This window comes from Platalea leucorodia (genome assembly GCF_965183815.1).
Source record: "Platalea leucorodia genome assembly, chromosome: 22".
NCBI classification, from domain to species: Eukaryota; Metazoa; Chordata; class Aves; order Pelecaniformes; family Threskiornithidae; genus Platalea; species Platalea leucorodia.
In genome coordinates this window covers 3816175-3830040 of record NC_138844.1, presented here as the reverse complement: position 1 = coordinate 3830040, position 13866 = coordinate 3816175, and the positions used below count along the sequence as shown (strand labels likewise).

The 13866-nt window shown below is 48.3% G+C and overlaps 1 protein-coding gene across 4 annotated transcripts in view; it reads right to left on the bottom strand.

The window, feature by feature from the left end:
- KANSL1 (KAT8 regulatory NSL complex subunit 1) overlaps nt 1–13866 on the bottom strand; it is a 92067-nt gene that overhangs the window by 23600 nt on the left and 54601 nt on the right. For all 4 annotated transcript variants that reach the window (XM_082331932.1, XM_082331934.1, XM_082331935.1 and 1 more), the window contains one exon: nt 5126–5267. In XM_082331932.1, the coding sequence (XP_082188058.1) occupies nt 5126–5267 (142 nt within the window). The remainder of the gene's footprint in view (nt 1–5125; nt 5268–13866) is intronic.

Sequence of the window (13866 nt, the reverse complement as noted above, 5' to 3'; positions counted from 1 at the left end):
CTGCGGGTCCTTTGGTCTCAGCAGGGAAACTGCGCATCCATCGTCCCCCAGAAACTCCAACCTCTGCACACAGCAAGGCTTGCATTCCCACTGCATTTTTCAGACATGATGCCAAACCGAATCCCCTGCTGTCTGGATTTTCCTGACATCTAAGCTGAACTCGGAGGGGGAAGGACAGTGGCTGAAGCCAGATCACATGCCTTCAGCCCATTAATAGTAGACAGTCAGCTCCCTCTCGGGCTAAACTGCCGAAACGTCGCCGCTGTCCCGCTTCCCACCCCTTCCCCTCCTCCTGCACGCGAGGAGGTTCAGCGAGCTGCATGCCAGCAAAACCAAAGAGAACATTTTGCTGTAGCGCGGGGCAGGAAACGACCGCTTTCATCGTACAAAGTGGAACTCGCCACCACAGCCAAGCAAACAATTTTGAGCAGGTGCCAAAAATCTACAGTCAAACTTGTTACTCTGAGCAGATTTTTTCCAAAGAAATGATATTCACAAAATTCAGTAAGGAAAGAAAAACACCGATAAAGAAGCCGTTGCTATAAAACTAGCGGGACAAAGCACAGTGGCAGAGCACTGTTTTATCAGGCTTAACATATGTTGTCCTGTTTATGTTTTACTCTAAGTAAAGCTTACTCTAAAGGCAGGACTGCTTTCTCCCTGAACAACACAAAGTAAAATAAAATAAATATAATTATGCATATTCTGAGCTATATTATAACAAAGCAGGCTAAAATGTGCAAGGGATTAGAGGGTTGGTGGAACCTACAGGCCGTGAATACAGTCCAGGACAAAGACAAGCCAGAACAAGTTTGCATTTGGTCAAGCAAGGAACTACGGAAAGGGCTGCTCAGACTAAGAGGCGGATCAGTCATCTGAAAACAATTTTGGAGGTTGCACGGTGCGTCACAAGAAAGTGAGCCTGGAAGGGAACCTGGACACATTATCTGGGGAGAGGAGAGAGCCACGAGGCTTCCCTCAAAGTCCACAAAGTCAAATCTCACATGACCGATGCCGTGGCACGTGGCCGTGGAAGCCGCTCACAAGGCTCATCTTATGCCGTGACACAATCTTCTATACAACGGATTGGTGGCTTTCCAGAAAGACAGTGGTAGCCCATAGTTCAGGGATACTTTATTTAAAAACAGCTCATAAACTAAATACAACTGTACGTGGCCTCTGACCAGCAATGAGGAAGTAGCCAGCTTCTAGAATAAACACGACGACGATTTTCTAGAGTTTTCTGACATCCCAGAAGGATGTATGATGGAAGAGGCTGGAAGTTAAACTCAATTAAATACTGCTGTGCTTTTCCTCCACTCTTGAAAGATCCCTCTCCGAAAGCAACCCATCACATTTCACCATTGCTTCTAGAAACATCCTCAGGCATGCTTCAGCAAAGAGGCTGGTCAGCTCCAGATGCCAGGCGTAGGAGACAGCGGACATGAAAAAAGGAGAAACTGGGACTGAATGCAAAACTGCAACGAAGGAAACTGCTTCCCTTTGACACTCCAGAAAGCACTTGGGCTTCTCATTTGCTCAGCGAGAAAAGGAGATGGGGAAGCGTGGGCATCAGGAACAGAAACAGCCACCAGGGACTTCTGCCTTCAGTTTAAAGGAAGAGGACGGAGGGAGCTGCTCCATGCCTCAGGAAGGAGCCGTAATTAATTCTATATACTGTGGGTATTTGTTTAGAAGTACATCCCTTTACTGGTGACTTTGAGGCAGAGGCAACGCTTAACGCAGCCTTCCCTGTGATGGTCACAGCTTTGGGTTTTGTGCCCTCGTACAGAAGCCGCGCTGCCCGAACCTACCGTGCGCGCCCGTCGGCCTCTCCTCGCTCCTAGCCCACGAGACAGCCTCTACGGACTTACAGACCTGCAGGCTGGACGGCATCTTCCTACCGAGGGCTTGTGCTCTCTGATTTGCTTTAAGAGCTTTAAATCTCTGTTATTTATAAATTTCTGAATAACAGAGAGGAATCAGAAGGGCAACATCAGGTTTCCAGCTCTCTTTCAGGAAAGGGAAAGGAGCAGCGCATGTGAATTATTCCAAGATCACACAATACTTGCTTTTCACCAGCATTCTCCAAAGCAAAGGAAAAAAGGAAGCCCCCCCAATATATATGGGCAAGTTTGCTGCTCCTTTACTCCCATTCTTATCATTAATTATGGTATTAATGAGAAGTCAATTGTACAGGTCTCAGATAGAGACAGAGACAGATCTCATCTCTCTCAGTCCTGCAACAGTCAGCAGCTTCTGCAAGGGACTAATGGGGGAGGCAGAGGACTGACACACATTAAGACACATCAGAAAGAGACTGAGTGTCCCAAACAGCCCCACACAGGGACAGCAGCACCTCTTATCGTGCCCTAAGCCCGACATACCACTGCAGACAGAGGAAACTCATGTGAGAGCTGCAAATTCCTCCAGCAAGAGGCTCCTCCTAACTCCCATCCCACCCTTCCCATCACACGTTTCTCTTGACTCAGCAGCTCCGACCAGAGCACAGCCCTCCCCATGGGACAGGCTGCACACAGATCAGACCAAAAGCTCGGAGGGAACACAGTGAACCCATCTCAGATGCTCTGGGAACAAGCGGAACCTGGGTCTGCAGAGACGATGTGCAAAACAACCCCACCTTTAAGGAGTTTTGGTCACTGTATTTCAACCAAGTCTGCCACTGCATGAAATTCCTGCAGGAGCCCTTAATCTTAATTTATCTCTTATTCCATCTAAGAATGAAACTCATAAGAGACACAGAAAGAGAGTAAAATGCTGTTTGTTCCTTTCCAAACACAGAGCATCTGCCACCCACACACGCAGGGAGGTGCAAAGACCCTGCATGGGGGGGGGACCAGCACCGTGCCACACCCCAGCTCAAAACGGCCCAACAAAGCACGCTGTGAAAAGAAACAAAACCCCCTTATTACCTTCGTGGACATCCAGTCCCTTAAATTAACTGTACACGCTCTTCAAAACCAACACAAAACCCGAAGGCACAACAGCCCGCTATTTTTAAGCGCCAGAAAGCACAGTACTTCACAACTAACTTTGAACACATGCTCACTGATTTGTTGTTTTCCTCCGCATCTCACCAGGCTCCGACTGAGCCGATCCAAATGTGCTGAAAACACAATTACTGCTGAGACACCCAGGCAGCAGTGTACCTTCACAACAGAAGGTTATTTTCAACTGCCTGGTCCTTCTCTTGCTTTGATTTGACAGAGCAATGCATCTTCCTTGAAGGGTGCACTGGGATGTAAACCTTAACATATAAAGGTAATTAACCTAAAAAAAGAATAAAATAGAAGAGCAACTTTGAATTCCTGCAGCAGCTACATTTTAACCTCCTTATGGCCAAATAAGCTAGAGTTATGTTGATAGCAAAAACAAGGTGTCTCCAAATTCTTTAATTGTTGTCCTTGTACAATTTGAAGCCAAATCCATTCCAACAAGACTCCTGTATTACTGAAACACGCACTCGTTTCTCTGGTCTCCTATACTTGTCCCAAGCTGCTTTTATGAATCTCACTCCTGAGTTTTGCATTGATGGAAACAGAACAGGTTTCACAAGGCATCCTTGAGCTCAATGCCACCAAGACGACGACAGCTGGGTGCAAGCAGTGATCTCCGTGAAGTCCTACCAGAAAGACGGGGTATTTGATACCTGCTTTCTTGTTCAGGCAGAACAGCCACTACCAAATCCTCAACCTCTGAACTCTTCTGCCACTGTAAGTGGCATACTTTATCTTAAATTCACGTATTGGGTTATTGCAGTTGAGGAGTTTTTGTTTGAACAAATCAAAGAAGATGACATCCTGTTTTCCAAAACCTCAGATGTACTTTTCAACTTTGACACAACACCATGATCATCTCCTTTCAGACCCAGAGGCTGCAACCTTCGATAAAAACACGGGGTGCTCGTAGCCATTATCAGGCCATTTCACGAGTCTGTCAAGTTGCCATCATCTGGTGAAAGCACTGAACCTTCCACTTCATTAGCTAAGTTTTCTCATTTCTTCCATTACTTAACTTTTAGCATACAAATGTTGAGTTATTCTGTATTTTATACTTAGAAATCATCTTGCATGATTGGCTTTCTTAAGACAGAAGGAAGACGATTCTTTCTGAAACCGGTTCATTAATTTGACGTACAGGCCGCTTTCCAGAAGCCTTTTGCTCTAATCTCGGTAACGTATTCCGTTCAGCAAGCCGTGCTCTTCCACCTCGTCATTTATAGCCCTCGCTCACTCCATGAGCCTGTTTTTCTACATAGCTGCATAAAAGTCCAGTCTCCCTTCCCTGCCCGTGCTTTCCACCCGCCTGGAAGCCTCTCTCCCCTCTCTCCCTGCCACCCCCAGAGCACCACACATCTTGGGAAAAGCGTTTGCTGGCCTCTGAATTCCTGAGGATCTGTAAGTTGATGCAATCCCATGAGCCTGCTTGCCACAAACTCCAGACATTCCTCCCTCCGAGGCCTGACATTTAGACGTGCATGCCTGAACAAGTCTTGATAACAATTCCTTCCTCATCCCTTCTCTGCTCTCCCCCATTCCCCCGTCATCTGAGAGCAAGTCTGAAAAAAATAATTCCTTCCACAGAGAAAGGTCAGCACCTAGAAAGTCTTTTTTTATGATACAGACTCAATTTTAAGCCTGTGCTATGTGATAGCATCTGAAGCTAACTTCCTCCACAGTCCCCTCCCTTCCCAGTAACTCTCTTGTTAAGTTGTTCCTTCTCCCCATCTTCAGCTACTCCCAAAAGGAAAGAATGGGAAGGTTGCTTTTTAAAAAAATCAAATAAAAAAGAGAAAGGCTCGAACAATGGGCAACAGCAACACACATGCAAAAGCAACAGTTTTGTTCAGTACCCAAAGACTGACTTTAAAGTAAGGTATTGCTCCCTTCATGTTACCATACTGAACCAGGGAGAAGAATTACACTCCGCCCATGCCAAATAGCATTACAATTAGTCACAACTGTGCAATATGCTTTTTCAGAGATGCAGGGGGAAAAAAACCATCTGACTTTGCATAGGGACTCTCCACTGCATCAGAAAAGCAAGCCATTAGGAGGCAGACAAAGCAAAATCACACGTATCCGAACGCACTCCTGGTCCTCACCTTATTGGCTCTAATCTGCTTGTAAATGTCCGTTTGCTGCCGGATTCGGTATTCCAGGTCTGAGACATGGGCTTGAAGCCAATTCCAGCGACTGACGATGGCTGCACGGTCTGCTGCCCATCTCCACTCTGCCCTTCGCCTCCTGGAAAAACAGAGAGGGGAAAAGGGGATTATTTTGAGTGTGATTTTAATTATACAGTCCACAAAAAACCCTAGCAGAACTGACAAGATAGATCAAAGCTCCATACTGAATGGCATGACTGATACCATCTAGCCACTGCTAATACTTACCAACCGAAGTACAGACGTGCTATAAAAGCCATGCTTCCGCAGAGCAATATTAAAACAACTTTTGGTACCCAATGACTGAAGTCCTGCCTATGCAAGCGTTAAGATTTTATTCCACGCTTAGCTGAACCAGCAGCTCCAGTCCTACCTGGCCACATCTGCCAGACCCACTTTTGCAAGTCTTGGAGAAAACAAAACCCATCTGCCCTCTCTTCCTCGACATAGCCTCTTTAAAAAAAAAAGACCTCTGTCATCAGTCACAAAAATACGCCTGAACGCCAGCGCGTACCACGCGGCCACAATTAAAACTCAGCGGCAAGTTTCACAACACACCATCATTCGGTTTTAAGAGTAACCACTGTCCGGAGACGAGCAACAGAGCTCACAGCGCCTTGCACAAGCTGCTCCCCTGCAACGAGGTGTTGCAAAGGAAAAGCGGGCAACAGTAAACTTGATTTCGGCATCTGATGGCTTGACTGAGCAAACAAAGAAGGCAGGAAAAGCCGTCAGAAAATTACCCAGTGAACAACTCCTCTTGGTCTCTGGGGCTCAGAGGCGCAACGCGAGAGAAGGCGAGCGCGTGTGGGTGCATGGGGGGAACCCACACGCTTTGCAACTCTTGACTGATTTCCTACCTTCTTTGTCGCTGCTGTAAACACAAAGTACGGTTCTGCGGGAGCATAAATGTCCTTTCACTAGGGCACGGACTACACCATTGCATTTTACAGTCTAAAAACACCCTTACTCACTACTACCGCACTCCAGGGCAGAAAGGAACACAAAAATGGTAAGGTACTTAAAATCCATGGCTCCACTCTCCCACATTAAAAGCCATAATATTATGAAAATATACCCTAAGCATCCTGATTCCAGCGGATAAATATTAAGGCTACCCAGAAAGGAAGAAAACCACGACACGGTGCAGAAACAAAGCATCAGCAGAAAGTGCATGCACAAATCCAGTGCCACTGCACAAAGCCTCTGCCACATCTGGATGTTTGGCAATTAAGAAATTAATCACAAAATAATTCCCTTTGCCCATCTCCCCCTCCTCCTGTAGCATTTTTGAACCCAGCGAGAGCACGCGGGGCAGGGGAACCACAGCAATGTCCAGATTTTCTTCCAAAATCTAACCAAGAAGTCTTCTGCTGAGATTAACCCATTTCAAAGCTGAAACCAGCCATTACAGCAAAAGCAGCACGTGGTAAATGAGATTTACTACTGAAGCACCCCTAGCTGCAGCGACGGTAAGCAACAGCAATAATCAAGTTCTTAGAAACATCTACACCTCCTATGCATCTGCCCTTATTTAGGCGTACTGCTACCGAATGCACTTGCCTTAAAGAAGGGGAAAAAAAAAAAAAAAGGCACCAGGGTTATCAGAAGTTCCAAATCAACTAATAGAAATACCCTGAAAAGGAGGAGTTGTTTCCTTCGAACTGCAAGCGAAACCCAAACTCAGAACAAGACACGTTCCCCATATTCTTGCTGGACCTCTTGGCTGCGTGGGCGACATTGCTTCAGTGCCAACTTAGATGAGGCCAGATTTCTACCAAAACGGGCAATTATATCTGCTTCCTACAGCCCTCCCAGCCCTCTCCAAGACCATTTTCAAAGCACTTTTAGGAGCTTAAGTCCTTCTCTCTGGAATATTTCCCTGTGTAAAGTGCCTGCTCTATTTTGATCAACGCTGACCTTATGTTTGGTGGAAATTTTAATATTTATTGTAGATGGATGCCACAGCAAGGCCAGATCTTAATCCTCCATCAATTACACCAAGGATACAGTCAGCAGAGCCCAAGACAGAAGGCGGCCAAGGCAGCTGAGCACCGGGGCTGTAAAGATCTGACTACCCGACCAGCAAGGCAGAGTGACCACAGGGTTAATCTGGTTTACAATGGGCCGAGCAGTTGCCAACACCACCCCAGCATCACCCGATCACGCAGCTCTAATCCAGCTCTCCAGCCCAGTCATGCTTTATTCTGTTCCAAGAAGGGTAACGCCTTGCAAGCTCTACGGTCCCTCCTCCCCACGAGGGATCTCCAGTCTAGGCCTAAATGGTACGAAATCCCCTCCATGCCACCGGAGGGTAGAAAAGCGGGGTTTGGGAAGCAGATCTCCCTTATCTCGCAGAGACGTTTCTCTCAGCATCGCTGGAAAAGCGGCGCTGCTCTGACTCAATCACCCACAAGATCGACAGCATTTTCATGTCGTAGTTTCCCACAAGACCTCCAGAACACGTTACTTCTCTGTCAGCCAAGTTTCAGTGAAATTCTACCATACTCTCATTTCAGGAGCAAAGAACAATTTTACTGGAGAAGAGTTCATCTTTTTTTATAGCTTAAAACCAGGAAAGACCTCTGCAATGGCTGTGTCTGCTTTTATGGCATCTTCAGCACCTGTGGATGCAAAAGACTATCCAGATCCCTAGAAAGTTTAGGACTCTAAGCCAGATCGCAGCAGGCTTCAGTTTGCTCTCTGGGGATCCATGTACCTTTGGGAATTGTTTTTAGAAATATCCTGAGCTGCTGAGAGCACCTCCAAACTGCCAGCTCCCTTGCTCGCCTCTGCAACGTTATAAAGCACCTATGCCTGCTGGAACAGTACTGGCCTGCTCCGTTAAATACATCTCATTCTTTTGCTCAGATTACACAGAAATCGAGATTAAGTATAAAAAACACCTCACGCCCATTTAGATTCCTAAGTGAGATGGCAGCGTAAGCAGCAGCAGACCTGCTCTTCACCTTAAAATCAGGACACATCCTACCCCAGAAAAACCCACTGGATTTAAACCAAAAATAAACCAAGAAAGTGAAACACAGTAATGTGTACTTCATCCTCTGACACCCTGCGGCATAGGTGGAGGGGAAGATACATAATGATGGCTCAGCCACACTTTCCAAAACAGTATTGAGCGTAGTGTGCTCCTCTATATTTAGAATTAAGCCTTTTTCAGAGCCTGTTCACTTACACCCTTTGCTGCAATTTGCTGTCAGCAACATATATGTTTTCCTCATGTAGATCACCTTTTGAGTAACAAGCCATGTAGCTTCTTTAGCTTTAATCTCTACACAAATATTTTGAAAGAACGATTATTTTCTCACTTAGCACTAGAAATGAGCAACCACACGCAAAATACGGCGTCTGAAGCTGCTGCAGTCAGCACAGGCAGCCACCTGAAACCTCAGCCAGACACCCTGCTCGGGGCGGGGGGAACCCACTTCCTTTCTTTCTAAACATTAGGGACTTTAACATGACAATTAATAAAAGAGTTAATTGCACCTGCCCGAAACGGGTTTTGGATTAAACCGAAGACGACGACTGAAGAGACGGCCAGATGGCTGCAGAGAGCGGTGTCGCTGGAAGAGGGCTGCATGGCTCATCTTGAGAGCGGTCCTGCGCTTCGAGAGGCAAAGCTGGCACGGGGAGCAACGCGAGCAGCAGAAAAGCAGTTAAATCCTGCATCCTCCAAGGGAAACCATTCATCGTGCTGCTGCACGGGTGCGCTCTGCGCGATTGCGAGCGCTTGCACAAAACAGGCTACAGGGGATGGCACAGGACAGCCCCTCCAGCTGGGACAGGAGGGTAAGCTCATGAAACAGCACAGAAAATGAATTATTTAGGAGCCTGGTCCTTTTAAAAAAAAACAATTTCCCAGGTAGGCTCATTCCCCTTTTGCAGGCACCAGCGTGCGCGACAGCCGCCCCTCGCCCGCGCGCGCCCAGCTGGCGTGGCACTCAGCTTGACCGACAAGGACAGCGTCCTGCACGCTTCAGCAGATGGTGCTTATCGTAAATAGTGCGTGCACGCAGAATTAGCAGCCTTCGGTCTCCTCGCAGGGAGGGAACCCACACATGCCCGAAGGTGCCCAAGAGGGCCGGGAGGCTGGGACAGGGGAGGAAGAACAAGCGGGGAGCCGAGCCAAGCTCAGCCCACAGGGTTATAAATACTGCGGGAGGCTGCAGGGCTTCACGGGAAGGGGGCGAGGGAAGAAGGGGATCTTTCTCCCCATCCATGGCAGAGGACCTCAAATCCTGCCCTTTGTGGCCATAGCCTCCAACCGGTGCCGACAGCTCCTGCCCCGCCGTGCCGGGCTCCCAGAGGTGCTGTACCGCGCCCGCCTCTCCCGCAGAAACACACAACCTTTGGGAAACTACAGGAAGAAACTTTATCAACATGACAAATTCTCAGAGGTAAAGATTTCTTCCTAAAAAACAGCAGTTAGTTTAATATGACTGCAAGAAGGGCGGGGGTGGAAAATAAATCCTGTGTCACATCAGCCCAAGTCCCTGGGATGGGCTCCAGTCCTTCCATAAGTAAAAAACAGGCAATTGTGGGTTAAAATCAGTTATCCTAAACGACAAAGTCAACTCGAGAAAACAAAACCCACCAGCCAGGTGCTCCTGCCAGCAGCAGTGTCCCCGCATAGAGGTGGAAGAGCCAACGGGACAGAAAGGTGACTCGCTCCCGCTGGCCCAGCGAGCTGCCGAGGTGGCCCCACGCACCACGGAGCTCGGTTTCGGCTGTTTCAGAAAGGAGCGCGTGCTCTCATTTTACTATTTTTTATAATAAGCAATATAAATACAGCCCTGCCAATGAACACGGCAACACCTCGGTCAATGCATTTCCATCGGTACGACCTGTGCTAGACTCAGTCCAGTCGTCGCAGCAGTCGTGGTGCTGTAAAAGCTGTACAAGCTCCATATAGATAAGCCCTCCCTAACACAACCTCCACCTACGATACCTGCTTAAACCAAGCCTACGTACAAATATGAAGTCAAAGCTGTCCAGAAAGCACTTCTGGGTGAAGATGCACAGGGATCTTCCCACTTCCAAGGAACGGCACCCCCGTGCCCTCCTCCCAGGAGCAGGTTTTAGGTATTGCCTTAGAGGAAATTCAGGCCCGCTGGAGTTCCCTGCTGCCGGCTGGTTTTGTACCAGCAAGTCGTAGGAGACACACGTTCATTTTGCTGCTTCTGGACCTCAGAGAAGCTGCGTTGCCTCCCTCCACCACGCGACCGGTGGTGAAAAGCCCTTGCCGGCTGTCAGTCCGTCTTGCTTTCTGCTGAGTCCATGCAGCTGAATGCCAATGGGGCAGACAGAGACGGCACCAACAAACTGGGGGAATTAGAGATTAGCAGAATTATTTTTCACTGGGAGACTGCCCTACTAAAGACCCAGCTGCAAAGTGAACAGAGCAGATCCACCAGCTGCTACTAAACCGTCTTGATAATGACACAGAGCAGTACAGAAAAAATGAAGTTAAAAGCTTTCAGATTGCAAAGTTACAGGCTGGAGGGGAACTACGGATCAGAACCACTTCTAGGAGTCAGCAGTAATGAACAAGAAGCACCCGCCGGGGTCTGGAGCGAGATTGTTTCTGCCACCCAGAGCACTTCAGCAAACCCGAATCATCTTGACGTTAAATGAGGAATAACAGGTCGTGCTGGAAGAAAAAGAGTTGATGCCAGGAAGAGAGAGAAATCCAACACACAGGAACACTAAAAAACTTTTCAAGCAGCCTGCACAGTGAAATAGCAATAGCGGAGATTTGCCATGAACCAGAAAGCGCTTTTGGCACCGAAGCACGAGCCCGCGGTGAGCTGCATGGCGCTGCCGGCTCTGCGGCACCACAGCTGCCCTGCCTGCGTGCCGGACAGGGGACCGGCACAGCCGGGGGCACGCGGCGCGTCTGAAGGTCCTCGGCCGTGACACCACCGGCCTCTCCCTTCCAGCGCAGATACAGATTAATGCCGCAACACGAGGCAATAAGCTGCAGCTTTCCAGGCACCTTCCATATGGTTCCCCTCCTCCACTATTTTCTGGCACATACCCAGGGGCTTTTCTGTCCCCTGAAATGCAGTCACCTACCAACGCAGAGGCCGCTCTATATTTACTCTCCCCCTTCCTATGCAGCTTTCAATGGAAGAAATCGCTGAAGATCACCAGGTCTGGTTCAAAACCGCAGATTTCGAGACCTTCTCCCGAAAGACACACCACCTCAGCCTCTCTCGCTTGCCAGAGGCAAGCTGGAAGGGCGTTAGCTGATTGCACGTAGGAGGCTCACCATGGCATTAGGACAGACCCCAAGAGGTACGGTATAGGGCATTTCTTGAATAAGACAATAATATCTATCCACCAAATGAGGCTTCAGTACTGGGAATGAGGAGATGCTTGCCAGATGACCCACAACTGGGGATCCACTTTGACAATCCTGAATGGGCCGTGCTGTGGGGAGGAGGACTTAGTCTCTAACACCCGGCCGAGACGCAGCTGGGTCAACGTTTCACCATCTGAGGGAGAAGGAAGGGAGCGGAGATTGTAAAACAATGTCCCATGGAGCTTCCTCTGCAAGACTGTCTGCACGGAGCTGGTTCTGCATGAAGGTCTCCATCCTGATCCACTCTTGTGCTATATGGCCAAATTCTCCTTTTCTTGGGTTGTCCGATCCCACCCCCCCATGTTGACTTGCTAGAGTCCCACTCCAGCACACCACATCCTTTCCCACCAAAGGCATGGCCCACACTGAAAACGTGGGATTGTTCTGGAGCTGCTGTCCACGTTCATCCCTTGTGGATCTACCAGGCTTCGGATCTGTCGGTGGGGTTGTCAAAAAAGCAGAGTGGCTATTACTGCTGTGCCACGAACTGCTCCTAACATCCCAGCCGGTTGGCTCTGGATTGGTAACAACCTGCTTTTGGCTTCGTATGACCCTCCAAACACTGGTCCTCTCCTCGAGGAACCAAGAAGAAATACAGGTGCGAGATCTCATCATCAACTACACACAGGTCTCAGACTGCACCAGCCAATTTGCAACTGCAGGAAGCCACAGTCCCATCCCAAATTTTGATTCTGCTCCAAAATCTCTGCACAAGCTGCCTTCCTCTTCCCAGCTCTGTACTCAACTCCGCATCCCACCACTGCCAAAATGCTCAGCGGTGTGCTTTGTGCCCTCCCGAGAGCTGCCCAAGTACCAGCACTCGATGCAATTCCCTCTTCTTAACTAGAAGAGGGATCTCGCTGCCAGCTACAGCAAATAAAACGGGGTACACCAGAGCTAAGTTCCCATTTCCACCTGGGATCTTCAGCAGGGACAAAACCTGCCAAAAGACCACAAAAAGAGTCTCAAATAGGACAGTTTATGACATTCAGCTGTCAACCCTGTTAAAGGGCAAACCATCCATATTAATTCTGCGTGCTTTCCTTGCATTACCTACCACAAGGCAGCAGCCCCGGGGCAAAGTTTAGTAGTGCGAACGCAATGCAATGCTTCGTGTCCATACTGGTGCAATGCCTACTCCTGAACAATAGCGAGGTGCCAAGAGAAATCTCATGGTTAAATCAACTCCTGTTGATTCACCGGAAACCGAAAAACATTAGCATTAAAATCAGGTTAAAAAAAGTTTCCCATTCCCTTTCTCTGCTGATCTTTTGAGGGAGTCAAATGCCGGTACTGAAAATAAAGTAAAATATTGGGACGCTTGCTGTCAGAGTCCATGCTGGGGACAGCATTACCAACGCTTACGCACCCTGGAAACCCAGGACATGCCCATGTAAAAAAAGCCGTGTGCTCTGCTCACATCTACAATTCTGACAACAAAAATCTAAGTGTCGTCCCCCAAGCGCTACACTAACGCAGCTTTTTCAATTGCTCTCATGATCTTTAATTGTGCCTCGCTAAAGAAGAGATTCGCACCCAATTTGGCTGCTATTTTCCCGTTTGCTCCTGACCCCTTATATGCTTCAAGTTCATTCCTCACACCACCAAGCTTTTATACCTTTTTTTTTTTTTTTTTTAGACCAGTACAAAAACTGATCTACGGGTGGAGCAAGAGTTAAACTCTGCCAAATACACTTGCATGGCAACTCCAAGGGAGGAAGAGAAAACCCCACAAGTCCTCAAGAACAATCTCATTAGCCGATCATAACATTTCTGCCTGCGAAGAAGCCAAAGCGAACAATTTGTTCGGCTGAACACCCACCCCCACCCTGTGGACAGAAACATCAGCTTCTGAAGGGCTCTTCTATTCACAGCACGTGCTCGGCACTCATCTATATCTAGTTCCAACCTCAACTCAGTTCATTCATTCCCGTATTCAGAAAAACCGAAGACCTCTAGAGGCTGGGAGTAAAGAGTTATTTCCACTGTTGCTCACAGAAAAACCCCCACTGCTCGGGGGAAATTTGTGAGCACAAATCCTACGGCATTTTGCTGCTGAGTAGGGCTAAGCAAGGATGCCAGGCTTCGGCCCAAGAGAGAGGGCAGCGCTGGCTGGCCGCCAGCAACCCGGGGGCCATGCATAATTTGCATTCAAATAAAGCAGATCACAACTGCCCTCCTTTTTGATGATGAGGAACCATCCGAACCACTCCACTGGCCACAGCATGCAATGCTTTGTCTGCAGAGCAACCATCACTGGGACCAGGATATGAAAGGTTTGTTTTGGCATCTC